This window comes from Anabas testudineus, chromosome 8, assembly GCF_900324465.2.
Source record: "Anabas testudineus chromosome 8, fAnaTes1.2, whole genome shotgun sequence".
NCBI lineage: Eukaryota > Metazoa > Chordata > Actinopteri > Anabantiformes > Anabantidae > Anabas > Anabas testudineus.
Genome location: NC_046617.1, coordinates 10,986,615 through 11,012,413, shown reverse-complemented (window position 1 = coordinate 11,012,413; position 25,799 = coordinate 10,986,615). Strand labels below are relative to the sequence as shown.

The window sequence follows — 25,799 nt, the reverse complement described above, 5'->3', positions numbered from 1 at the left end:
TCATTTCAGGCAAATTACACATATCTGCACTGTCCTGTTCTCAAGGAATCTTACTGAGTTCTGTCTTAAAGAAGCTTCTGTCAGAGTTCTGGTTTTAGAGGACCCAATTATAATGCCCAAAACGAAGAGCAAGAGAGTTTATTATAACGAAACTTACAAGAGCAAGGCTAAGGTACAATGTCCGTGATCCAAGGGGGAATCCAGAAGTGAGCAAAAAGGTCCAAATCATGGACAGACAGGAAAGGTCGTGGCTGGAAAGTGGAGCGAAAGCAGAATCAAAGCTGGCGAAATAACAAGGTGATGAAGACAGATGATGCGATCAAAGTGAGTGAGCAGATGACAGATGAGAGTGACGTTAATCGACATCGTAGAAGTGATTAGTGGCAGGAGAGTACAGGTACAATCCATGAGGGATGATGACGTGTGGCTGGAAAAGTGAGGACAGAGCTAGGAAATGAATAGAAAGTCCAAATAAAAGCATGGGCCAGGAAATGAGGAGGATCATGACAGCTTCAGTCATAATAAACAGTATCTAGTCCTTAAGGCATCTTCATATGCATTTAAAAACCATGTTGATCCTGAACTACTGGCATTTATTGAAATGAGGTTCAGCCTCAGTTTGCTCCGCATCTGTAATGACCACAAAACAATGGGAGTTTTGACTCGTATAAAGACCTCATTTTTATGAGCTCAAATACAAATAGTTAATAATTATTAATAATAATATTTTAATGTAGCTTCGCCCAAACTGGAGCTATGTCAAAATTTTGGATGAATTGGAACAAAATTATAAATGTTACAAACTGCCCTGAGATATTGCCAGTAAAGTTTGTAGAGCTGTGGTCTATGAACCCCAGGGTCAGTGGTTTGATTCACAGTTCCTCCAGCTATTTAGTGGATTTACTTGTTGTTTGATACATGTGCCCCCTTTAGGATCATTACAATATTCTCCAAGTTTAGATGAAGAAATGACTGATAAAGTAGACTTGACTTGCATCCGGAAAGCTTAGCTCATATCATGCATGATATCAAATATAGCCCACAGCACATACTGACTCAGCTCACATGTACTGAGGAAATGGCCCAGAGTGGGTTTCAGAGAAGTGCTGGGGGATTGAACGTTTCTCAACACTGTGGCATGCAGCCTGAACCCTTAGTGGGGAATCTGTGCAGTGTGAGGTCTACTGTGTTGAAACTACAATCAAACTTCATTTGATTACAGAGACAAGCTTTTGCGCAATGTGTGGAAATACAGTGTCGTATTACTATGAAATTCCTCTGAGTTTTTTGGCAAAGCCAGGAGGTGAAAAGCCTGGGATAAGAGATGTGGTTGTGAGGTAGATAAATCTATGTCAGCAGAAAAACAATGAAAGATATGTGTAAAAACTCATGAAATTCAGTCCACATAATGCTTCCAGTCTCTCTAACACTGGAATCATGTGTCTTGCACAAATTAAACAAAAGGGTCTTAAATGCCAGCAGAGACACAGAGAATCTGTGGACACAGAGGGACCTCTGTTAGACGCTTGCATTTTCCATGATCACATTACAGTAAGCTTTGGTCCAGTAAGTAAATGGACCACGCTCGTATTGATTCAAAGTGAATGTCTCATGCTGTTCTCCATTTTCTACTGGTTGTTTAAATTCCTGCTCAGTTTTGTGACACAGGTACAGAGAGAGTGAGAAATGGCATCTGTTCACCAAAGCAAACATTTCTAAAAGTACAAGGTCGCCTTATTTACTGTCCCAAAGAGTGATCGCGCTAGAGGGCACTAGGCCAACAATCATGTGGTTATATTTTCACAGCTATTTCCTCTTTGTTCCAGGAAAAGGTTTAAAGAAAATGCAATTTCTCTCCTCTAATCCCAGATATCCTTTTTGTCACTTGTCGTCCAGGCAACTCATTCCTTTCACTCAGCGCCCCATGAAATGTTTTGTATCCTGGCAAGTCCACAAAGAGCACATAGATAAGCATCGACCATTATTTACAAAGACTGAGTTACTCTCAGTTTTAAAAGAATGGTCTTGATTTAACCATTAGTATTTATCTTGCTTTCAGTTTTGTTTCTGTGATGAGCGGAGTTTCCATTCTTATGCAACTGCTCTCTTTAGCCTCACAGCAGACTTAAAGGCTGAGCAAGCACTGAGTGACAGAGGAGAGGAAAAACTCCCTTTAACAGAAGAAACCTTCAGCAGGACCAGGCTCGGGGAGGATGGCCATATGCCTTGACCGGTTGAGGGGAGTGGAAAGGGGAGGGAGAATAGAAGAGCACATGAGAACAAACAAACAAAAAAAAAACATGTTGTGTTCCACATATGACTCATAAATAATGTTTCTGCAAAAATCAAAGTTGTTCAGGTATTGTTATGTTTAATTAATGCGGATGTCTTCTCATTCTTCTGTGGCAAGGTTATTGCATTTATTCAAAAGGACAGAAAAGGAATATAAAGTATGTAAATTTATGTAAAGTCCACTGACTTTGGTACCTCAGCCTCAAAAACAACCTAAAACCATCTGTTCTGCTGGAAAAGTATCAACACTGTCACATCATCTCCACACATAGTGTGAGAAACCAGTGATCATGAAGGAAAAAATCCCGGCAGCAGACCTGCCATTTTTAACACCATTAATCATCCTGTGACTCACTTACATAACCATCGGTGCTCAGTAAATCCAAATAGGTGGAAATGCATTAAAGGTAACTGATAAAGCTTTTGCACCCTGCATGTCCATAGAGTACCTGTAGAAAGTGAAGTTAACTGTGATCACGGTGCAGACTGTGTTGTTTTAATGTGAGTCAAACACAAGTATTAGTCCTGTTTGGCGCCGGATTTGTTTAGTTTTCTGAATTTCCTTTCCTCTGAGAAGTACAGACCTCCGCTCAGAAGGGAAAAGCAGTCTACTGGCACCTAACCAGTAACAATTTATTGAAATTTTAATAGCGGCCCTTTATTTGATATAACCTCCTGAAGTGAGTCTGGAGAATAGTGCGTGTAGTGCCTGCTTGTATATTTTAGGAATAGGGAGTGTTTCAGCAACATGACTGGAATCTCCGTGCTTATTTTCTTAACTAAATCCCCCTGTTTGTCTTTCAGAGCCTCCCTTGCTGCGTATCTCTTCTGCTGCCATCTGATAGACTGTTCAAATAACCCTTGACCCTCACTGGATTAAAAGTGACTTGCTGTGTGCAGCTGTTTATTCTCAGCATTCACACTTTCACTTTTTTAAACTGCTAAGACATGGTTCTGGTTTCTATTCATCCTGCCTTTCTTTTTCTGGGAGGAGGAGACGATTATACTACGTGAGTCTTAACCTTCTTAGAGACATGTTTGTTCTCACATTCATCATTGCAAGATGACTCATCTTTAGCACTCCTACCTCTATTCTGCAGCTTCTGCCTTCTCAGGAATTCATTCCACATTCAGCAAAATGCTCCACTCCTGAAATTTTAAATTCAAAACAACTAAAACAGGATGTGATGGGATGCTGTGTTTTCTAGAAATTCAAATTGACTTCTTCCTGAAAGTGAAGAGTGTTACAATAATGGTGCCCAGGAATTTAAGGGCTTGACCGTTTCTATAGCCTTATCATTTATTACAGTGCTGACAGAACCTGGTGTCTAAAATCAATGCACGTCCTTAGTTTTAGTTACATTGAACTCAAGGAAGGATTCAGAGCACCATTTAATAACTTCATCCACCACGGGACAATGAGACGACTTGTTATTGCTCAGCAGGCTGACTATGACTGTGCAAATTTCAAGATAGGATTATATTTAAACCTGCTGATACCATCATTTGTGTATAAGATGTATGAGACAGGAGAGAGAACACAGCTCTGTGGTAAAGCAGCTGATATTGCAGTTTGGTCTGAGAAGTGTCCTGCAGTCCACAAACAGCAGTCTAGCATGATTTCCACTATTTCCAGCTGTTTATAGACGGAGTTAAGGAGCGTTATGCACTCTCTTATTGGTTCTACCTGCAAGGGGTCCAAAATGGGACCTGTGTGGCTTAATGTGACCTTTCTAATTAATTCCTCAAAGGATTTCATAACCAGACCTTCTAACTTTGCAGTGCTTGAAAGTCTGCACAACCTGTTGTTCCTCAAGGACAGGACTTGTGTGAAAAGAAGTGCTCAGATCATGTTTCGAAGCAGTTGTTTTCTTGCTGAAGTCATGCACATTAAAATTAATTGCACTCTTGGGCCAGTTCAGATGAAAACCCTTCCAGAGCCTCCTTCTTCCTATCGTTGTCGTTTGTTCCAACCATGGTCCTTATACTATCCCAGACAGACCCTAAGCTATTTATGCTGAGTTTATGTTTGCATTGCAGTTTGGCCTTGTGGATTTCAAATTTCATTCCTCTCTGCAGTATAACTCTGAAAAATGTCCCTACTTGAAAAGCAGTCTTTTCTTATTAAGCAGCACAAGCTGTTCTTTGCTCACACATGTTTACTGTCAGGATAGACCTTAGTCACCTTTTCAGGAACCATGGTTTACTCACAGTAAGACATCCACGAGCTGAGCACATCTGTTACTTCATCAATATCCCTGGATGATTCAATGAATTCATCCCACACAGTGCTGTCCAGGCAGCCTTCCAGTTCCAGCAGAGCTTCCTCTGACCAGATCTTTACTTTTCAAGTGGTCATCTTCCACCTCTGTAGACATGTGAGGTAGGCAGGGACGAGGTGCACGCAGTTGTGCGGTGGAAGAGGGACGAAGTTCTTTTTCATCTTTTATTACAAAGCTCCTTATATGGCTGACAGGATCATGACAGATCTTAATAAAACACATTATTCAGCTTACGCTTGAGTCATTGTTACATGAACAACTATCCAGAAATGAAAATAATGTTTTCAGATTTTAGCCAAACAACATCCTGTCTAAAATATGCAAACGCTGTGCTGGGCTGAGCTGAAAAAAATTCAATCTGTCTCCAAACGTGGGAGTGTGGGTGTGATTCTGTGCACTGGTGACCTTAAGTGTGGGCACGATAAAGTGATAAAGCCTGCCAGCACACACACAAAACATTTTTGACAGTTAAGCCTGAGACTGAGAAAAAGAACTCGACACTGTCACTGTTATCAAATCTGTTCTTTACTTTCGTGGCTTTGTTGTACAGTAAATATGTGTTTTAGTCGCATAGTGGAAATGCAGAAAACCCCTACTTAAATATGAGTTATAAATATGAGTTATAAATATGTGTTATAAATTGCTGCAAAGTCTACATTTAAGTTTACATTTCACATTAGGCTACTACTGACAAGTACAAACTGTGGCAGTGCATCAAACCTTATGAACTCATCTGTTTCGCTGTGACAACCCTATTCTGCAAACAAGCTGTTTTATTATAGTACATAATAATACATGTAGTGGAGTGCGTTAAGTACTCATAGGCTACTGTTTCCTCATATTTCAGAATATTTTTATTCTTTGAACTATGTTTGAAATAACCATCCATTTTGCAATATGATTTTTTTCTTAACTAACAATGCTTTTCTGATAAATGACATTGCATCTGTAACATTTCTTACCAGCTGTTAAACAAGGCAATGACTTTAACTGCAATAAGTTAAAAACCAAGTCAAGTTTGCTGGGTTGTTATATTTCAGATTACACTTTGACAATATAGTAAGAGAAATAGGCTTTGAAATAACACCAAGAATTACATCCTAGGGGTAAATCATAACACTGTCTGTTCTGTGGTATCCTAACTAATGAATAACTCCCACACAGAGAGTCACACACACACACACACACACACACACACACACTCACACACATAATGTGCTGGCTGTTTTCCTCTCTCCCTTTCGCTTCTTCAGATCGGGACAGAACAGACCCAGAAGAAGAGGAGCTGAACGGAGCTGGATCAAAACAGGGAGACACTGTTCAAACCAAATGAGTAAAAGAAGATCATTTGTCCGTCTTGTCGTGGGGTTCATTCTCACTGCGACAGGTAGGTGATGATCTGACTTAATTATGGATATGATGTATAATGCACATTTTCGTCTTGCCGTGTTTTTCCGCTGAACTCGTGTTTAAATGATAAACTCACATCTTCCATATGCTCTCACAATGTAATTTCGGTTTATTAACGTTTTCTTAATCAAGCGAGCGCGTCCTCATCAAACATTAACAAAAATTACGTCAAGTGAAACTGTTCAACATGCGAGGGAGCGGATTGGCCAGAAGGTGGCAGTGTAAGGTCTACATGAGAGCAGTCAGATCATCACCCCATGACTCAAGTAGTCAAGTATTATTAAAAAAGAAGAAATCATCTTTAAATAGACTGTAGGCTTCAAATGTGACACTCAAGCCTCAAAGTCAGAGGCTACTGCAAATGTAATGTTTCTTGTATGTAAATCTAACACGTGTCTGCCCTCTGTAGGTGCGCAAACCTTCTGTCCCATTGAGCTCAGCCCCTCCACTGTCGTGGTGAAATATGGAGACCCAGTCTCCATCAACTGCAGCACATCAGACAGCCTGGTTGAAACAATGGGCTGGGAGGTTTCACAAGGTGGCACCGGTATGCAGTCGGTCAACCATTTGACCTGGACCTTGGAGAGGCTAACAGAATGGACCATTGAACCCTCGTGCTTCATTAACCTATTACCAGGAGGTGCAACTGAACAGTGTGATAAGAAAGCAAAAGTTGTACTTTACAGTAAGTATTGTGAAGTGCAAGTACTCGCCTAAAAGCTACTACACTACAAGTAGAATTACCACTTCAAATACTTTACTACTGTGTCTTATAACCTCTGTTTTCTCCAGCATTCCCAGAAAACATCAGCATCAGCTCCAACAGTCCCTCTGATGGTGCCACTTTTGTTCTCAACGAAAACAAGACTTATAACTTTTCATGTAACGTCAAACAAGTAGCACCCGTTCAAAATCTCACTGTGAGATGGTACAAAGGCGATACGTTGATCTATACAGACACTTTTAAGGATCCTAATAGGAAACCCGTGAACCAGTCATCCTTCCTCAACTTTACAATGACTAGACGAGACAACGGAGTCACATTGAGATGTGAGGCACATATGGATCTGGAGCCAGAAGGGCCGCGACTTCATGTATCTTCACAGGAGTATGACATTACTGTTCAGTGTAAGTATTTTATATGTAGACTCATTTCTATTGTTTTAGTGTCTTCGCTGCTTTTCATCTGTTAAGAGAAGTTATACATTTTCTTTTCTTCATTGTAGTTGGACCAGATGTACAGTGTTCTCAGATAGAGGTATTGGAAGGGGAAACTTTGGAGAGTAAATGCCCTGTGGAAGGAAATCCTACCCCATTCGTCACTTGGCGGAAAGATGGAAAGTCCACAAACCTGAGCATCCCTCTGAGCAGGAAGGATGCAGGAGAGTACAGTGTCGAAGCTGAGGGCTTTTCAAGCATTCATGAGAAAGTCCAGGTTCTTGTTTTGTGTGAGTGTCATATTTAGTCAGTACTACTACAGTACTACCACAAGTGAACTTCAGATCCAGTGTTATGCACTTTGGTACCTTGCAAAACAAATGCCAAAACTATTACAATTAATGTGCCCTGTAGAGTTTCTTGTTTTTAAAATCCTGAATTACTTAGCTCTGTGTTTTAGGTCTTCTTTTCTGCCTTTGCTGGTACATGTATTTTTCTTCTTTCAATTCTTTAGGAGTATTTCCTTACTCACCTATAGACCAGGGAAATAGTGTAAACCATTGGTCAGATTGTGTACTCTGTTACCCACATGTGCACATGACATAGAAATACTTTAGTAAAGCACAACTATGTCAAAATTGTCTTTCACAAGTAGCTACAACGACTTTGTTTTACCATTGGACAAGCAATGTAGCGTTACGCCACTTAAAATCTTGACAGTGTGTCTTTGCTGTTAGACAAACCAGAGCTGAACTGTTCAAGCACTTACACTGCACCAGAGTACGCTCCTCACAACATCAGCTGCACTGTGGAAGGTTATCCTAAACCTGAGATAATCTGGTCCAAAGATGGCGAAGAGGTAGAATTTCCAAAGAACCTAACAAGAAGTGATGCTGGACAGTATGTGATCACAGTTTCAAACAAACTGGCAAATGTCAGTGCTACACTGGAGATTACAGTCACATGTAAGTTATTCTGATGATTGACACTCAGGATATTACATTCAGCATGAATTACTCAGTATGTTAAACAGGGTTTATTTGCTTTTTCTGACTTGCATTGTTAAATTTGTTGTCTTTAGATCCACCATCACAGATAGTTGAGCTCGAAGACTCTGAAGTTGACGCTGGGTCTGATGTTTGGCTGAAATGTTCCTCCATGGGTAATCCACGACCAAAATATATCTGGAGTTATTACCGTACGGACAACGTGAAGGAGGAAAGTGAAGATGGAGTGTCCCGTCTGCTCATCCACGATGCTAACGCATTCAACGTGGGCTCTTATACATGTCACGCCTCGAATGAAAGAGGACAAGTGTCCAAAACAGTCAGACTCACTGTAAGAGGTAAGTTCAACTTGTATCACATTAACATTATTACTTTACATAATTAATTATATCCTGTTGAATTGCAAATTTCAGCATCATTCATATGGAGGGGCTATATAGATGGCAAAATCAATTCAACCACATTAGTCCAGAGTGAAATGTGTCAGCAGCCATTAAATGGATTGCCATGAAAGATCTGATTAACCAGCTCACATTGCTGGTTGGATTTCCACTCTTTTTAAAAGTAGTCTTTAGAAAACACACACAAAATATACCAACAAATACATTAATGTGATATTCCCATTTCCTATTTTCAGTGACATTAAACGATGACAGAATAATGTAATGTTTCTTGTATGTAAATCTAACACGTGCCTGCCTTCTGTAGGTGCACAACCCTTCTGTCCCATTGAGCTCAACCCCTCTATTGTAGTTGTGAAATATGGAGACCCAGTCTCCATCAACTGCAGTACATCAAACAGCCTGGTTGAAACAATGGGCTGGGAAGCTCCACAAGGTGGCACAGGTATGAAGCCGACCAAGCATTTGACCTGGACCTTGGAGAGGCTAACAGAATGGACTATTGAACCCTCGTGCTTCATTAACCTATTACCAGGAGGTCCAACTGAACAGTGTGATAAGAAAGCAAAAGTTGTACTTTACAGTAAGTATTGTGAAGTGCAAGTACTCGCCTAAAAGCTACTACACTACAAGTAGAATTACCACTTCAAATACTTTACTACTGTGTCTTATAACCTCTGTTTTCTCCAGCATTCCCAGAAAACATCAGCATCAGCTCCAACAGTCTCTTTGATGGTGCCACTTTTGTTCTCAACGAAAACAAAACTTATAACTTTTCCTGTAACGTCAAACAAGTAGCACCCGTTCAAAATCTCACTGTGAGATGGTACAAAGGCGATACGTTGATCTATACAGACACTTTTAAGGATCCTAATATGAAACCAGTGAACCAGTCATCCTTCCTCAACTTTACAATGACTAGACGAGACAACGGAGTCACATTGAGATGTGAGGCACATATGGATCTGGAGCCAGAAGGGCCACAACTACTTGTATCTTCACAGGAGTATGACATTACTGTTCAGTGTAAGTATTTTATATGTAGACTCATTTCTAATGTTTTAGTGTCTTTGCTGCTTTTCATCTGTTAAGAGAAGTTATACATTTTCTTTTCTTCTTTATAGTTGGACCAGATGTACAGTGTTCTCAGATAGAGGTATTGGAAGGGGAAACTTTGGAGAGTAAATGCCCTGTGGAAGGAAATCCTACCCCATTCGTCACTTGGCGGAAAGATGGAAAGTCCACAAACCTGAGCATCCCTCTGAGCAGGAAGGATGCAGGAGAGTACAGTGTCGAAGCTGAGGGCTTTTCAAGCATTCATGAGAAAGTCCAGGTTCTTGTGTTGTGTGAGTGTCATATTTAGCCTTTATAACAGTACTACTACAGTACTACTACAAGTGAACTTCAGCGAAGTAAAACGATAATTATACATAATAAAAAACATCGATCCTCTGTTTTGAATGTAAATCTTAATCTGCAAAGTAACTAGAGCTGTAAGATAAATATAGAGAAGCACAAAGTGCATTTGCCACTGAAAAACAGTGGTGTGAAAATAGAAAGTAAGCTAAAATAGAAATACATCAGCAAAGTACGACTCCTTTGTTACATTTCATCGACACTCGTCAATGTAGTGCTATACCACTTGAAATCTTGACGGTGTGTCTTTGCTTTTAGACAAACCAGAGCTGAACTGTTCAAGCACTTACACTGCACCAGAGTACGCTCCTCACAACATCAGCTGCACTGTGGAAGGTTATCCTGAACCTGAGATAATCTGGTCCAAAGATGGCGAAGAGGTAGAATTTCCAAAGAACCTAACAAGAAGTGATGCTGGACAGTATGTGATCACAGTTTCAAACAAACTGGCAAATGTCAGTGCTACACTGGAGATTACAGTCACATGTAAGTTATTCTGATGATTGACACTCAGGATATTACATTCAGCATGAATTACTCAGTATGTTACACCAGGTTCATTTGCTTTTTCTGACTTGCATTGTTAAATTTGTTGTCTTTAGATCCACCATCACAGATAGTTGAGCTCGAAGACTCTGAAGTTGACGCTGGATCTGATGTTTGGCTGAAATGTTCCTCCATGGGTAATCCACGACCAAAATATATCTGGACTTATTACCGTATGGACAACGTGAAGGAGGAAAGTGAAGATGGAGTGTCCCGTCTGCTCATCCACGATGCTAACGCATTCAACGTGGGCTCTTATACATGTCACGCCTCGAATGAAAGAGGACAAGTGTCCAAAACAGTCAGACTCACTGTAAGAGGTAAGTTCAACTTGTATCACATTAATACCAAATTGATACAGATGTTCATATTCGTCTAGGTATGAGTGTGTTTTTGTGAAAACTGCTGATTACACACTCACACTACAATGTGGGAACTCCATTGGAGGTTAGGTTAAGGTTGTATGATGGTTAGAATTGCAACAAGTCCTCCATACATACATCATAGCAATAAATATAATAACAAGTTCATGTGTGCGTTTTATCCACACTCAGTCAAATTCCCACTCTCTCTAAACACTTTCAATAAGTGAAAAAGCAGAATGGTTACAGTTTTATATGAACATGTCCAGAAACAAAAAGTAGAAATAGCGACTCAAAAGTGACACAAATGTAAATGGAGCGTTTATTATTATAAAGTACCAGCAACTAGTTTAATACAAAACGACAGATGTTGGTTTTAGTGCGTTTGAGGTGGACAGTAGTTGTTAGTTTGAGGTAACCAGTGGTTATAGTTAAAGTTAATCTAATTCTCCAGGAGTTCTCCCAGAGGGAATAAAGACAAACGTGCGCGTACGTGCGCTGTGTTTTGGGGGAGGGCTGCGTTCCCGTTTCCTCTGCAGCCATGCAGCGCTGCCATAACCCAGCTCAGCTTCCTCCCAGAAAGTCAACAGGTCGCCTCGTCCCGTTTGCTGGAAGGACAGAAAGTTGCCCACAAGACTTTGTTCCGATGGAGGATTTAAACTCCCTTCGTCTCCTTTCAGTCTTTTTGGCTTTACAGTTGCTGTCGCTTTCTAACGGGACAGAGCCGAGTAAGTTGTGCCACTTGGAGACGCGTTGCAGCGCTCATGTTTTCTTTTTTTCGGTCGAGGTTAGGCCGTTAGACTTAAAGGTAAATAAAGAGCGGAACTGTATCAAGAAGTGTGGGTGGATTAGGAGGGAACTTAATGCAACGTGGTGCGTTCAATGAACCATTATAGCTGCGAGCTTTGAATGGGGATCAGAGGGTGACTGGGAGTGTGTGAACAGTTTGGAAGATCAGCAGGATTTCTGTGGTCCGCTAAAGTAGTAGCTGAAGTGTTGTGGCCTTTAAGATAAAACCTTTCCAAAATAGATCTATTCCTATTTAGTTTACGATAAACAAAATGAGATGGGTAGAAAGTGGTGCATTTTACATATAGCTACATTTTTCCCTAATGCCTGGCACAAAGAAAGGTGGGCAGCAAGTGCAGACCTTCCTAAGGGAGGGGTATATCCTTCCTGCGTCTTTTCCTGTTGCCTCTTGGAAAACAGCTTTTGTTCTGCAGGCCTGCGGCCTTTAAACACCACTTATCTACAGCACTGGGTGTGGAAATGTTAAGATCGTGGATTTGCAATTCGTTGAAATAACATTACTCACCCTCGCTCTGCATTCCACAGGTGCCAAGCCACAATGCCCTATTGAAATATCTCCAAACAGGATGGTGGTACGATACCAAAGCGCAAGACCGAATGCAACGTGCAAAGTGACTAATATCGACAGCAGAAACAAAATAAAAATCTCCTGGTGGGATAAGTCAGGCTTTACTATAGGGAATAGTGAAACCTGGCTTGTTGACACCCATAAGGAATGGGACCTGAGGCCTTTCTGTAAAGCAGAGTTTGTGGGAATGGAGCCATGTGAAAAACATTTGGACTTCACTCTCTACAGTATGTATTGGTAACTTTTTTTGTATTTTTCCTGGTCATCCATTTTAAACATGCTCCTCAGAAATTGTAACTATCCCAATTCCTCTTTTCCCCCATTAAAAATCACCTCTGCAGAAACACCAGACAGTGTCTCCATCTCTTCTAATGTGAGCTTAGTGATGGAGGACCAGTTGTTCCAGCTGCGCTGTGACATTACCAATGTTGCTCCTGCACGAAGTCTTGCTGTGTGGTGGTATCAGAGGAATGACACCTTCGAACAACGTATCAGTGGTGGGTACATGTCATTACACATGTTGTGCCTTGGCTGTGATGCCTTAATGTTTCAGTTTTAAAGCAGATGTGGTGACATCAAAGAATCATTCAATTTTCGTTAAGAGGAACCAAACTCACTACTCAATCTTGATTAGAGCCACTGGTTGGTCAGTTGTTATCAGCTGTCATCCACAAACCAAAGGGTCAGTGGTTCATTTCCTGGTTCATCTTGGCCACATGTTAACGTGTACCCTCAGCACGTTTCTTACCAGCTCGGCATCTTTGTTTGCCATTTTCATTATGTTTTTAGGTAAGGGGAAGGAATTTGTCACCAACGCTGAACTTTTTCTTGTCCCCTGCCACAACATTAAGACCAGAAGTTTCAACGATGTGATGAACAGATGTCAGCAGGGGCAACCCAAACACAAACTTCAGTGCACTGTGTGTTCTGAAATCTGATGATAATAACCAACATTAAATCTTTCCCACGCCTACCCCTGTTCACCACAAGATTGTGTGCAAACTAATGTGTCACGGCCACTACCAGTAGACTGGTAGCTTCCTGTGTCTGAGGAAGTTGATGTGGTGATAGCAAGTTTTTTTTTTTTTAATTCGTTTGTGGCTTAAAGCTGCTCGAATTTTCTTCTCTCCATCACTTTGAGTGTGAACTGGCACAGATGAATCACAAATAGTCATGCTAGTCTGCTTGATTTTTAAATATACAGGTTTTCCTTTTCAGTAGGTTACGGCCGGGTGAGGTTATAGTACAAAATACAACAACCACAAGAACAAGTGTTTAACCTCAAAAAAGTGCTTTAATCTCTGTCAACACTGACCAATACAGAAGGGAAATTCATACAAAATGAAACACTGTCTAATTGTTCTTTGATTTCTTTCATTTTATTTGTCCATCAGGGTCAATACAAGTGAGTGGCTGTCTGCCTGAGAAAAACACAAACTGCATCAGTATGATCCAATCTCCAGTTAATGTGTCGTCCACCATCAATATCACTCTGAACAGAAGCTACACCAATGTACAGTTCAGATGTGAGGCTGAGTTGAATCTAGGACTGGGGGGACCACAGCCTCCTCCCATCATGATATCCAGTCCTCTCAACATCACCGTTCACTGTGAGATCACATTTACTTTTTTTGTTAAGTTGTTGAAATAACACTGTAAGATAAAGTGATGACTCATTGAGATTATCAGACAAGAGCTTGTTACTTTCTCATACAGATATCAAAGGACAATACGTCCACACTGAATTAAAATATTAACAGTGTCACTGTAAATCGTCTCATACTGCTCTATTTGTCTCTGTCTCAACAGCTAAACCCGTCATTAATAGTAGTAAAATTCCAAAGACAATGCCAGTGTTCAGAGGTTATCCTGAGGAGCTGGTTTGTGAAGCGGATGGTCATCCGCATCCAGAGATTAAGTGGGTCTACAGCTCAGACAAAGTGGCCCGTGTGTCTGACAACATGCTTACTGTGTCTGAAGCAGGTCTCTACAACTGCACTGCCACGAATCCAGTTGGTTCAGACCACTATGTGGTCGAAGTGATTTTAAAAGGTACCAATCTCTTCTATCATCCTGTCTGAGTATTGGTTAAATTACATATGAAATGGTTGATTTTACCTGTGCACATCAAATTTTAATCATTAATGCATTGTCTTTTCTTATTTACAGAGGACTACCTGCCTCTGATAGCAGGATTTGTGGCCGTCACTGTAGTTGCCATCTCTGTCATCTTCCTCTTCATCTACTCGATCTACTACAAAAACACCAAGATGCGCCGCTACAGCCTTAAGAACCCCAGGTTCAGCAACCACACTGGGAATGTAGCTCACAACGGCTGGGACACCCAGTTTCCAATGACCAAACTGTCATAGCATCTGTGCATAGCACAGGATGGATCGCTGACCGCGCTGGACGAGCTGCATCTCTCTGCCAACAGAATCGACAGTATTTGAAAGTGTGACTATCGCTCAGCCGGCAGGCTCTCTCTGGAGTGTTTGGACGTCTGTAGTTCCTGGAAATTTCAGACACGGCATCTATTTCTCCACATATAACAGTATTTTATCCTTGATGAAGTAATCTAACTATAAAAATGAAGAGATGTACAACACTTCATTCACTACTGGATTTTCCTTTTACTGAACAAAATGAAGAGGTGGAGCAAGGAGCACAAACAACTCTAATGTAATTGTGAATGTTTTTGTTGGCCCTGGTTTTGTTACTCCACCCTGATATTCTGTTGAACCCTTCATCTGTCTTTCACAATATTTTTAGCAAGTATTTACAAAGTGGAGCCCCTGCGACTGCTGTGGTTTTACCACTCACAAACTAACAGGAACTAACTAACAGCGCAGTTATTGGCCTATGAAGTCGTGATGCCAAATGTGTGAAAACTAGACCAGCAGTGGTCAGTGTGTGTACACTGTCCATAGATCTATTGAGCCAGTTGTCTCTTCACTGTCTTCTTTCGCTTTGTAGCCTTCTCTCCGCCTGGCACTTTTCTGTGCCATACTGTGTCAGGCTCTCGCCTTTTGGGACAAATTGTCTTGTTCCACATTTATATGCTTTTGTATGAATGAATGAAGGCATTATAGCCTAATGCCTACCAGAACTCTATATTCAGGGTTTTTTTTTTTTGTTTTGTTTTTTGGTAAATGTAAAACTTATTTATTCATGAGAAAGAGTAAAGATGGAACAACCCAGTGTGGAGAATGGACTGGACACCTGTATGTATGGAATTGAAGTTCTACCTGTCTTTTAGTGACATGATTTTATTATAATGTATTTGTGAATACTGCTGTAAATATTTGTGACTGGTGTAAAACTATTTTATTATTAAAAAATATAAAAAGAAGATTTATCTTTAAACTTATTTAAAGTAATAGTATTTCTTTAAATTTCTTCAGTCAGTCAGTCAGATCTAACATGCAAACATCCAAACCAAGGTTACAATTACCCAAAATGAAACTGAAAAGCTTTATAAACTGAAAGTAAAATTAAAACTAAATTCAATAAAATTAATAATAAATTAAAATACAGAGGTAGCTTGTTTCAAAATGAAAAATAGTGTCTAAAAAAACACATGTGGGAGGAAAAGTAATTATTAATCCAGTCCTGGAGAGTAAGGGGGGAAATTTATTCCAAGTTAGTGCCTTAGTGGTAAAGTAAAATGTGGGTACTATGTAACAGAGTCTGTATAAGGTTTTGTTTGGTGGGTATTCCCTGAAAATAAATGAATCACACTAAGAAGGTAGACTGTGCTCTCACTGGCCACTTTACTAGCTTCACACATATGATACAACAGCACAACATTGTTTTGGCTAAAGAAGGGTGGCGGTGTTGGATTGCAGAGATGTTCCTAATAAGGTTGCCAGTGAGTGTAGTGTAAGCCCACATCCATGGGATATGTGGGGCATGCAATTCAGATTCCAGGCACTCAAGTAGATGTTTAAAAGTAAAAGGCCTTTATTAAATCTGGGCTAACACATCAAGAGAGTCGTTTATTTAACTCTCCAAGAGCACCAGTGTTTGTGAGTGATACAGAAACCTTGAATTCTCAAATGGTTTTTGCTTAAATAATGGTTTAATTTGAAGAACACGATGCATGATCACATAAAAACTAAACATGGGACTGTGCAGCAGGCATGAGGCCAAATGCTTGGGTTGTACAGGTTTTTCTAGAATAGCTTATGCTGCTTTTGAAACAGTTGGAAACATCACAGTTGTGGAAATTATTCTACATGTATAATGTAAACGGATGTATGCACATTTGTGTATCATATTAATATCCCAAGCATGTCGGACTATTGCTTTAAAGCCCGCTCTTGCTGAAGTCCAGCCTCCCCGTGGCTACAACAGACACGGTGAAGTGTATGAACAGAAGCTGAACAAGAGTTTACGGGAAACACTTTAACGCATCACTGTATCTTATTTTCACTTTCGGGACCTGTATGACGTCATTCACCAGGTGAAAAGGACGCGAGCTGCGGGAACAGGAGCGCTGGACCTGGAAAAGAAACTTTGAACCAGCTGGTTCCTTTTCTATGTGTTGAATTAAGTCTTGAGGTCGTTTTTCTGGTGAGAACAAGTCATGATGTGGCTTTTCATACTCAGCGGCTTCATAACGTGGACAGGTAAGCCTGTTTTCCGTCGTGCTCGTGGTTACAGTGCAGTTTACAGTGAGTCTCAGTGGCCGACGCCCAGTGTGTCCAACTGTATCCAACTTATCAGCTTCACTTTGGTTTTATCTTTGCTTTTATTTTCGCGTTACCGTTGCGTTGCAGCCATCTTCAGCCGATCTGTTGAATTGTTTATTATTGTGCACGCTTTACATTTTGAACTGTATTAAATTGTAACTGCACACCCGAGTAAAGGTGCACGTAGCTACTGAGAAGAACTGCGATTAAATACTTGTGTTTTTAGACAAACCAGTACGTTTGTCTTGTGGCTGCAACTAATTATGCAGCTTTATGGTTTTGCAGAAAAACATGGCAGCTAATGAAATTAATTAACTTGCACACGACTGCTGTGAAGATTTTCCGATACTTGGCTGCAGGATTGTACGAACATGTGCGCGACATGAGTCATGTCCTGGCTGTATAAATAGGCCCAATGCGTTTGTTCCCTTAATATCGAACTTTTCCTGTAAACCACTCTGTTTCTGTCCGGTTACAGTAACAAAAAGGGTGTTTGCCCCATAACCAGAACAACACGAATCTACTAATATAACAAGAGTTTACGAGCACCACGTTTGAAGTTGAAGTACTTGCTCTTTTCTGAATGGAGACACACCCCTCCTCTATTTTCGTATAGGAGACAAAGGGCGACCAAATGCAATCATAGTTTTTAATAGATTCTAGTAAATACATGTATAGATAACTGTGCTATGATCATATACAACTCATATTACTCATATCTCACCATAATCAATTTGTTGGCTGGATTTAAAGTTGAACATCTAGATTTACAGAGATGATTACAGATGCACATATGAAGTGTTGTCAACAGGAAACATATTTGCTTTTCTCACTATGGTGTTATATGTATTTTATGTATGACACAATAAGTCAGATACTCTTTTCAACTGGTTACTCCTCTGTAACTCTAGCACCACCACCGGGTCACAATACTAAAAATACAGTCAATCAGTGTTGTAATCCTGTGTGCAGTTTCGTACTGTGGGCTATAATCTGTACTGTTTGTAGTTCTAGGAAACGCTGAAGATGTCCCCTGTCCAATTCAGATGACCCCTCCTGCAATTGTGGTGAAATTTGGTGACGCCTTCTCAGTCAACTGCACCTCATTAGCCAGTAAGACAGAAGGAATAGGCTGGGAGTCTTCTGCTGGCGGAACAGGCATTATAGGAGGTGTCAGTTCTCTTCCCTTAAATATAAAGTCTGTAACAGATTGGAGCTTTTCCCCACAGTGCTTTGTCAACATCGACGGTCCTCCAGAGCAGTGTTCAGCAGATCTACCAGTCACAGTTTACAGTAAGTCACTCTTAATTTTACCAGGAGTTTCCAAGCAAAGCAAACTGATGAGGGAATCTGTTTAAGCGTGTTACTTCTTTCTACAGAAATGATGGACAGCGTGTCCCTGTCTCTGCCAAGTGACACAGGTCCGATGGTGGAGGGCAAAAAGTATCGCATGCAGTGTGATGTTGCTAACGTCGCACCAGCAAGTCACCTCACTGTCTACTGGCACAAAGGAAATAGCATAATTCACACCGAGACATTTAACGAATCCAGTATTACTCCAGTCAGTAAATTGTCTATCTATGAACTGACCGCGCACAGAGATGATGATGGAGCTCAGATCTGGTGTGAAGCTAAGCTGAATTTTTTGCAATCTGGACTAGATCTTCGCTCAATGCAAACAAGATCACATAAAATGACAGTATTGTGTGAGTTTTTAAGACAATCTTCCATGTAATCATCACAGTTTTTATAAACAACAGGATTCCTTTTTAAAAAGGGTACATTTTGCTTTTGTCTTACATTTCTCTCCACTTCTGTATCCTCAGACACACCAACCTTCAGCCAACCTGCAAATGTCACTGTGGAAATAACAGCTCAGAGCCAACTAATATTAAATTGCACTGCTAGAGGAAACCCAGTGCCAGTGTACAACTGGCAGTTCCCACATACAACCACACAGACGGCAGAGAATCAGATTGAGAATCAACCCACCTTCAAGCCATCTTTTCCTCTTCCGGGGACCTACATCTGCACAGCGACTAATAGCCAGGGCACCAGGGACAAATATTTCACTGTCATCCAAGATACAGGTAGGATATTGTTATTAAGTCATATGTTTTTTCAGCTTGTTTCCTGCAGTGTGAATCATTCCAGCCACTCTGAGACCACTGCAGGGATTTTAAGGGCTGTTCTCTTAGATTTCATTGTCTCATAACTAAGACCTGAGAAAGAAAATCTAACTAAAACTCTCATCTCCCACAGGGAATCGAACGACCTTTGTGGCCATTGTTGCAGTATTTGCGATTCTGGGGGTCCTGCTTGCCGCTGCTGGTTTATTTTTTGTGACGCCGAACGGTACATTTTCTTTCAACAGATGCAGCTACCAACCTACTTCATCTGGACCTGTATGAGGCTGGAGATGTTTTTTTTGTTTGTTTTGTTTTTAATTAAACTGCATTGAATTGGAACTACAGTTGTTTTGGTGCTTACAGAAACATGGCTGTTGAAGACCTAGAGGTATGGTCTGCTACTGTATATCTTAGAATGCATTTTCCTTCCTTATTTAGTTTCATTCATTTTAGTTTCTGTTTTAGCCTTGGTATGAATCTGCTTTCTGCTGTTGCTGTTTTTCCTTTCTGCAGCCTTTGTCCTGTTTGCACATGTAAAAACATACTGTAACGCATTCACTTACTTGCATGTAAACATACTGACAAAGTCTAAGAACACTGCAGCTGAACTTGAGATGTTCTTTTTAGATAAGTTTTGTGTTGATGATCAGACACACACTCTTTGTGTTACCTGTCCAACACCTGAACATGGATGAGAAATGTATTTTTTATCAAGAACCAGGTGACTGTAAAGAAGAATAGATTTAGGTAACATAAACAGGTTAACTAGACGCTTTCCTGATTTTTTGTATGATCATTAAAGGAATGTGGATTTGTCATTCTTGTGCTGTTAGTCTGCCTCCAAGTGGCCAGAAAGTTAGTACTTTGCACACAGAGTTAGAATTCCCTAAGATATTTCTATCCACTCAGGTATATTTTACACACAAACTAAGGTGCAGTAAAAACAATACAGCTGAGTTAATGCAGTGTTTCTGGTGAGTTTTTTTTAATTATAGGTCATTTTGATGTTTGAATTAAGCACAAGTTCTGTTGTTCATTTTTGTAAAATCGTTTTATTATTATTTTATTCTGTTTGCACTGAACGTATATGCTTTAAAAGAAAGGGAAAAATAATGTAAATAATGTGCGATGTGCCTCCGAGTTCATTTAACAGAAGCACAAATACAAGTTCAAAAAGCTCATTTGCATTTGTAAACACGATTGTTGTGTGAGAATGAACTGAAAATAAAATTAAAGTGAAAGACGTCATTTCAGAGGGGAATATGACAAATGATTGTGTGCATGTGCAACTTGTTCGTATATCAGTTGTTTAAAAAAAGCCAACGTCTCTGTCAGTGTGTTACTTAGGCAGAATACTGATTGAGGAAAAGTCAGACCAGCATCTTTCTTTACTATGTTTTCCTGCCACTCTGTGTCAACCGCCTTAACCTCACCCACCCCCATCCCCTCTCTCTTATTCGATCTGGCATACATTATACAGTGGTGACACCACCATACTAATTAGTACTGAACAAAGTGAATGTAAAGGAGTGTATTTGTCATCCTGCCTACAGGCCTATCTTTCTGAAACCATGTTCTTTATGTTCGGTTCCTGCTATTCCAACTAAATGTTTTGCCAGAAAGCACTGTTTGTGTATGCACTGACTGTGTTGCTATAACAACTTGGCAGAGTTGATACTGCTCAATTTGTCATGCAGTTAGAAAAAAAAAAAAAAAGTTTTGTTATACATACACAAGCTTAACATATTTCACTTGGGAACTTGAAGAAGGAGCAGGGTATTTACAATGAAGAGCGTACTTTCATTTCTGCATTAGGATTCCCAGCTGTGCGCTTTATAAATACACCAAAAAAGCATCCAGTTACTTGCACGGCAGTTGTGGCCAGAGCTGATATGCTGTACAGCATTCTGGTCACAGCGTGAGTCTTACAGGCTACATGCAGCACAACACCAATGCGCCTGCCTGCTGCGATTTCACAAGCAGAAGCAAAATGAGACAAGGGTTTAAGCAGAGCTGAAAACAGGAGGTAGTTCTGTGACATGAACCTAATAATGCTATACATTGTGGGTCATCTCAGTTATTGTAAATGTAATAAACTACATATTGCCTAAGCATGTTTCATCTGCTTAGACTGCAGTAAACCACATGTTGAAAATAAAAAGAGTTTAAGTTAATGCATTCATCACATGCTGGTGTTATTGTGCTGTGTGCCTTATTTATGTTGCAGCACAGTCTGTGGTATTTCTAGGCCTGTGACTGTATGAAGGTTGGTGCTGTGTTATTAGAGGCCTGCCACCTGTTAAATTTCCCTCTTTTCATTTTACCCCCCACCCCCAAAGTCAGCTGGGATGAGGGGGGGGGGGGCCTTTTGTCCCAGCATAGCTCCCTGCAGAGTTGCCAAAGCTTGTTCTTGTTGGAATTTTCTTTCTTTCGCCCCCTAATCGACGCCTCGGTGCACAGAATAACATGGCAAACAACTTTCTGAGATGGATTTTGACGTTTTGCATGATTTATTCAGGTAAGATGAAGCACAAATGCACTTTTTCTGTGCGTGGGATTATTGTTGATGTTCGGTGCACAAGCTGTAGTTGTGAAAAGCGTAGTTTTAGTTTAAATGAATAAACTTAAACTAGAAAAAAGGGCACATTTATAACACAATCACAGCATAAACACACATGATAATTATAGGTTAGATTAGTTCTATGAAGCCTAACAATGTAAATTAGCGCGTAGGGGCTCCGCTATATTCCGCAAATAAAACTATAACGAAGAAGCGACGGAGTGAACAGTGAAACAGAGCTATGTGAACTGTACATGTGTGTGTTGGGCTTTGTTGAGTGTTGAATAAACTTAGTAAATTTCTTAAATGATAAAAAATAAAGCGCAGCATTGTGAAGATGTCACTGCAGGCTGTGCGTTATAACATGGTTACATAATAAGTAGGCCTACTTAAAGCGCGTTTGTGCACAGTAAATATGAATGAATTGTACTGACTGTAATGATGCTGATTGCTGCGGCTGCTGTGTCTCAGTGTCAGGTGAAGGTTGCTCCCTAATCCTCAAACCCTCCAGGGTTGTGGTGGCCTTTGGGGAGCCGGTGTCAGTCAGCTGTGAAGCCGCTCGCCCAGTACGTGTCCTGGGTTGGGAATCGGCCATCAGTGCTGCTCACACCCAGCACGAAATGTCCGTCCAGTGGAAGGTGGACAGTCTCATCGACTGGATAGAGGAGCCAATCTGTTATGGGGTTTTCTTCACGGCTCCCAGGCAGTGTGAGGAGAAACTCAACCTTGTCCTCTACAGTGAGTCAACTCCTGTTTAATAGTCATTATAGAAATTGATGATTTATGTATTGGATTGACCTCAACTCCATTTATTATTCATTAAGAAACCCCAGATAGCGTCTCCATCAGGCCTGTGAACCACAATGGCCCCATGGTGGAAGGAAAGGAATACCAGCTGCTCTGTGAGGTTCAGAACATCGCTCCTGTTCAGTACCTCACCCTGAGGTGGTACAGAGGGCAGACCGAGGTGTATAACCACTCTTTCTCTGACCTCACGTCTTCCTCGCCTGTCCAAGTATCCTCTACACTCATCATCACCCCGACCAAAGCTGAGAATGGAGCACAGTACAGGTGCGTCGCAGAGCTAGATCTCGGTCCAGAGGGACCACAACCACCTCCCACGGTGACCTCGGAGCCTCTCAATGCGTCTGTGCACTGTGAGTTATGAAGCTTTTCCGAACTAAAAAGAAGTGTCATAAATTTAAAACACTGAAGCGCGATGTCAGCTGTATCTAATCCCCACGATCTTTTATTCTAGTTCCACCAGTGTTTCTGAGTCCTGAGACAGAAGTGTTGGACTTTATAGCAGGTGCTGAAATCACTTTGAACTGCACGGCCACAGGAAACCCCACACCTGTGTACAGCTGGCTATCATCCCATCCTGTTCACGAAAACAAGAGGTTAGAGGATGACTCTGTTCTTACCTCCTCCACACTGCTTCCAGGGACCTACACCTGCACGGCCTCTAATACACTGGAGAAGAAAAGCAAGCAGTTCATTGTCAAGGCCAAGAGCAAAGGTAGAGAAGATTGGCAAAGCATACACGTGCACGTTATTACCACACACTGCGCCCTAAACCATATATTTTTTTGCTTTTTCTTAGGTGTTTGAAACAAGCAATCTTGAGATGGATTCAGATGACAACACTGGACACATGAGGAGAAATCAACTAAAGGAATTTTACTGTTGCTGCTTTGCAGACAGAAATGACATGCATCAACAGATATTTATGAAGTTCTTGCTATTGTCTGAAATTAGATCTCAAAAAGAAAAAAGACCTGAATATATTATATTTGGTAACTGCCATTTAATTTGTCAGCATTTTAACATGAAAAAAGTCTCTGTGGTAGAATATTAGCTTGGAATATAGTTCTCTTCCTTTGCTTTCCATGTGATCCTGTATCTAATTTATATTTTTACTAGACTTATTTTCCAATTAATTAATTGATTTTGTACCATTGTAAATGTGTAGCTCATTTACTATAGCAATGGGACTACATTATTGTTAGTATGTGTTATAGAACCTTTACAGTGCAACTTTAGTACTGAATGTTAAAGCTCAGCTTGTCATTACTGTAAATAAGAACTGTTTCTCACTGTGCTTATCTTTATGAATAAATTTTAAATTAAAAACGTTGGTATATACACGGTTATCTATATTTTACTCATTATAATTTCCTTATAATTGTTCAATTTCCAAAAAACATGTATTTTCTGATTTAATCTAGTGGAAGTTGACAGTGTTATGGCGACCTTACACCACTAAGTGTCGCTGTTGCGCTTCGCAGAAATGATTTTATTGGCTATCGACGCGTCACGTGATCAAAACATTGCCTCACAAGAGGAAGTGGAGTTAGAGGCTAACATTAGCTTAACGACCTTCAATTCATGAACTGACTACTTATGCTTTCTATTTCAACTACTCTAAACCTACCGACAGATACTGGAGTAAGTCTTAATCCTTTGTGATTCTGTGCCTGATATGTAGTCGCCTTCTTCTGAAAATTGTCTGCTCTCTTTCAGGCATGCCACAAAAAGATCCGTGTCAAAAACAAGCATGTGCAATTCAAAAGTGTTTACAAGGTAACATAAAACAGCCACTCGGTGGACATGAGCTAGATGTTTTGGAGCAAATCCCACAATGTCCTTTAACTAACGCCAAATCCCTCCTGCAGCTAACAAATACGTGGAGAGCGTGTGTGCGGATGTGATCAAGGCGATGCGGCGGTGCTGTGAGACGCATGCTGCTAACTCGATTTGCTGCTCGGGATTCAAGAACTCAGAACCCACGGAGAACAAAAGTAGTACACATCCGAGTGGGATGCTTTGAGACAAACAGTAACAATGTGCCAATACTGTGATGATTGTATAATATATGTGTATTACAGACGTGAAAACAGTGGACTGTGTTTGAATTTGAATATGAATCTGTACAAATTAGGATTTGCTGAATTCACTCAAATGTAAAGGGCTGGACTAAACTCCCTGCTATAAGTATGAAGAGGCACACCTGTTTGGACATGTAAGCGGTGATATGACTTGTTAAAGCCTTTGCATACCAATGGTAAACAGATTAGACATCCGCCCACCGGTGCATTATTTCTTTCAGCTGTTAATTTGTCCATACGTAGGTTTTTGTTATCTCCTATAGGTTCATGTTGAGTTTCCAGCCCAATGATGGCAACCTTCATTTGCATTGAAATATATTTGTACTTTATATTGGTAGCTTCAGTCAAAATGCCAACTCAGTAACTGATAGCCACTCCAGACCTTTTATATGCTTCACTTGTAAGTAATGAGTGGATGGACAGCACCTGGTCAGTCGATTGTCCACATACTGCTGAGCCCCTGAAAATGGAGGTGCTTTGCATAATATGGCTTTAACTTCTAAATAGTAAATGCGTAATTTTGGTGAAACCAAAAATATGTGGTGAAGTAAAGCTGAAAGCACTGCACTTTTTAACCTTAAGCAGAAGTGTTACGTTTAAGAACTGAGAAGTTGCACTGCAAGAACGACTTGTTTTAAATAAACATGGTGTTTTATATTTGTGGTGTTCCACTCGATCTCTTCATAGTTGTAGCCATCTGTCTTATTTAGGCTATTTCAAGAAAGCAATGTGATATCTCTAATGCAGGATGTTGTCAATAACATTTATATGCAAAAGGTGAAAATACTACAGCTAGATGACTAGTGAGTTTAGAAACACACACTTTGCAGAATCTTCTCAGACCTCAAATGTAGCACAAAATGCACGTTATATATATATATATATATATAAAATTACAGTTTACATATGTAAACATAGTTTTATAAATGAAAGTGAATGTGGAACCATGTGAGGAGATGATCGCATGGTTGAAGTGCTTGTTTTAAACTTTTAAATGTCTTTTTCAAGTTTTATTGAATACATCAAGCTTCCTTAATGAACAAATTACTAGCAAGAGTAACATTAAAACTACAAAACCATCAGCAGGATTATAAAAAAAACATAAAGAGGGATAAAGAGAGGGATGAGAGGGATAAAATACATAAAAACATAGTATTCCAACAACAAATCCATGAATTAACTATTTCTACAGCCATTATTACAAGATTGTATAGACTGCAGTTAATAATTATATTCAACACTTTAAGATTAATAATGTAGGTCTGTTTAACATTGT

The 25,799-nt window shown here is 40.2% G+C and overlaps 4 protein-coding genes across 6 annotated transcripts; all 4 read left to right on the top strand.

Moving 5' to 3' along the window:
* Positions 1-5,807: 5,807 nt before the first annotated feature.
* Positions 5,808-15,622, top strand: LOC113159624 (hemicentin-2-like). The gene is made up of 16 exons (XM_026356423.1): positions 5,808-5,961; positions 6,394-6,669; positions 6,777-7,112; positions 7,211-7,432; positions 7,880-8,107; positions 8,224-8,487; positions 8,858-9,133; positions 9,241-9,576; positions 9,675-9,896; positions 10,225-10,452; positions 10,569-10,832; positions 12,210-12,479; positions 12,594-12,749; positions 13,647-13,862; positions 14,062-14,304; positions 14,422-15,622. The coding sequence occupies exons 1-16, from the start codon at positions 5,904-5,906 to the stop codon at positions 14,622-14,624; spliced, it is 3,798 nt and encodes a 1,265-aa protein (XP_026212208.1). The 5' UTR covers positions 5,808-5,903; the 3' UTR covers positions 14,625-15,622.
* Positions 15,623-16,631: 1,009 nt separating this feature from the next.
* On the top strand, positions 16,632-20,341 carry LOC113163080 (intercellular adhesion molecule 2-like). Its single transcript, XM_026361405.1, has 5 exons — positions 16,632-16,883; positions 17,955-18,239; positions 18,326-18,652; positions 18,773-19,036; positions 19,209-20,341. The coding sequence occupies exons 1-5, from the start codon at positions 16,841-16,843 to the stop codon at positions 19,355-19,357; spliced, it is 1,068 nt and encodes a 355-aa protein (XP_026217190.1). The 5' UTR covers positions 16,632-16,840; the 3' UTR covers positions 19,358-20,341.
* Positions 20,342-21,407: 1,066 nt separating this feature from the next.
* LOC113163087 (hemicentin-1) lies at positions 21,408-23,760 on the top strand. Of its 2 annotated transcripts, none has more exons than XM_026361415.1 (4): positions 21,408-21,593; positions 22,107-22,373; positions 22,460-22,792; positions 22,894-23,760. In XM_026361415.1, the coding sequence occupies exons 1-4, from the start codon at positions 21,542-21,544 to the stop codon at positions 23,244-23,246; spliced, it is 1,005 nt and encodes a 334-aa protein (XP_026217200.1). In that variant the 5' UTR covers positions 21,408-21,541; the 3' UTR covers positions 23,247-23,760. The 2 variants fall into 2 exon arrangements, with proteins under 2 accessions (XP_026217200.1, XP_026217208.1); XM_026361423.1 differs by having other exon boundaries at positions 21,408-22,373; positions 22,894-23,154; positions 23,239-23,760.
* Positions 23,761-23,948: 188 nt separating this feature from the next.
* Positions 23,949-25,180, top strand: cmc4 (C-x(9)-C motif containing 4 homolog (S. cerevisiae)). 2 transcript variants are annotated; one of them, XM_026356153.1, is made up of 3 exons: positions 23,951-24,083; positions 24,159-24,218; positions 24,311-24,534. In XM_026356153.1, exons 2-3 carry the CDS (start codon positions 24,161-24,163, stop codon positions 24,463-24,465), a joined length of 213 nt encoding a protein of 70 aa, XP_026211938.1. In that variant the 5' UTR covers positions 23,951-24,083; positions 24,159-24,160; the 3' UTR covers positions 24,466-24,534. The 2 variants fall into 2 exon arrangements, with proteins under 2 accessions (XP_026211946.1, XP_026211938.1); XM_026356161.2 differs by having other exon boundaries at positions 23,949-24,218; positions 24,311-25,180.
* Positions 25,181-25,799: the final 619 nt, after the last annotated feature.

What these genes read in the sequence shown, in the direction of transcription:
- LOC113159624 (XM_026356423.1), top strand. Translation starts at nt 5,904, where the DNA reads ATGAGTAAAAGAAGATCATTTGTCCGTCTTGTCGTGGGGTTCATTCTC. An exon ending in GTTCATTCTCACTGCGACAG is followed by an intron (nt 5,962 to 6,393) that starts GTAGGTGATGAT and finishes TGCCCTCTGTAG; the next exon opens with GTGCGCAAACCTTCTGTCCC. An exon ending in ACTGGAGATTACAGTCACAT is followed by an intron (nt 8,108 to 8,223) that starts GTAAGTTATTCT and finishes TGTTGTCTTTAG; the next exon opens with ATCCACCATCACAGATAGTT.
- LOC113163080 (XM_026361405.1), top strand. Translation starts at nt 16,841, where the DNA reads ATGATGTGGCTTTTCATACTCAGCGGCTTCATAACGTGGACAG. An exon ending in CGGCTTCATAACGTGGACAG is followed by an intron (nt 16,884 to 17,954) that starts GTAAGCCTGTTT and finishes TACTGTTTGTAG; the next exon opens with TTCTAGGAAACGCTGAAGAT. An exon ending in TCTACCAGTCACAGTTTACA is followed by an intron (nt 18,240 to 18,325) that starts GTAAGTCACTCT and finishes TTCTTTCTACAG; the next exon opens with AAATGATGGACAGCGTGTCC.
- LOC113163087 (XM_026361415.1), top strand. Translation starts at nt 21,542, where the DNA reads ATGGCAAACAACTTTCTGAGATGGATTTTGACGTTTTGCATGATTTAT. An exon ending in ACTCAACCTTGTCCTCTACA is followed by an intron (nt 22,374 to 22,459) that starts GTGAGTCAACTC and finishes TTATTCATTAAG; the next exon opens with AAACCCCAGATAGCGTCTCC. An exon ending in TCTCAATGCGTCTGTGCACT is followed by an intron (nt 22,793 to 22,893) that starts GTGAGTTATGAA and finishes CTTTTATTCTAG; the next exon opens with TTCCACCAGTGTTTCTGAGT.
- cmc4 (XM_026356161.2), top strand. Translation starts at nt 24,161, where the DNA reads ATGCCACAAAAAGATCCGTGTCAAAAACAAGCATGTGCAATTCAAAAG. An exon ending in AATTCAAAAGTGTTTACAAG is followed by an intron (nt 24,219 to 24,310) that starts GTAACATAAAAC and finishes TCCCTCCTGCAG; the next exon opens with CTAACAAATACGTGGAGAGC.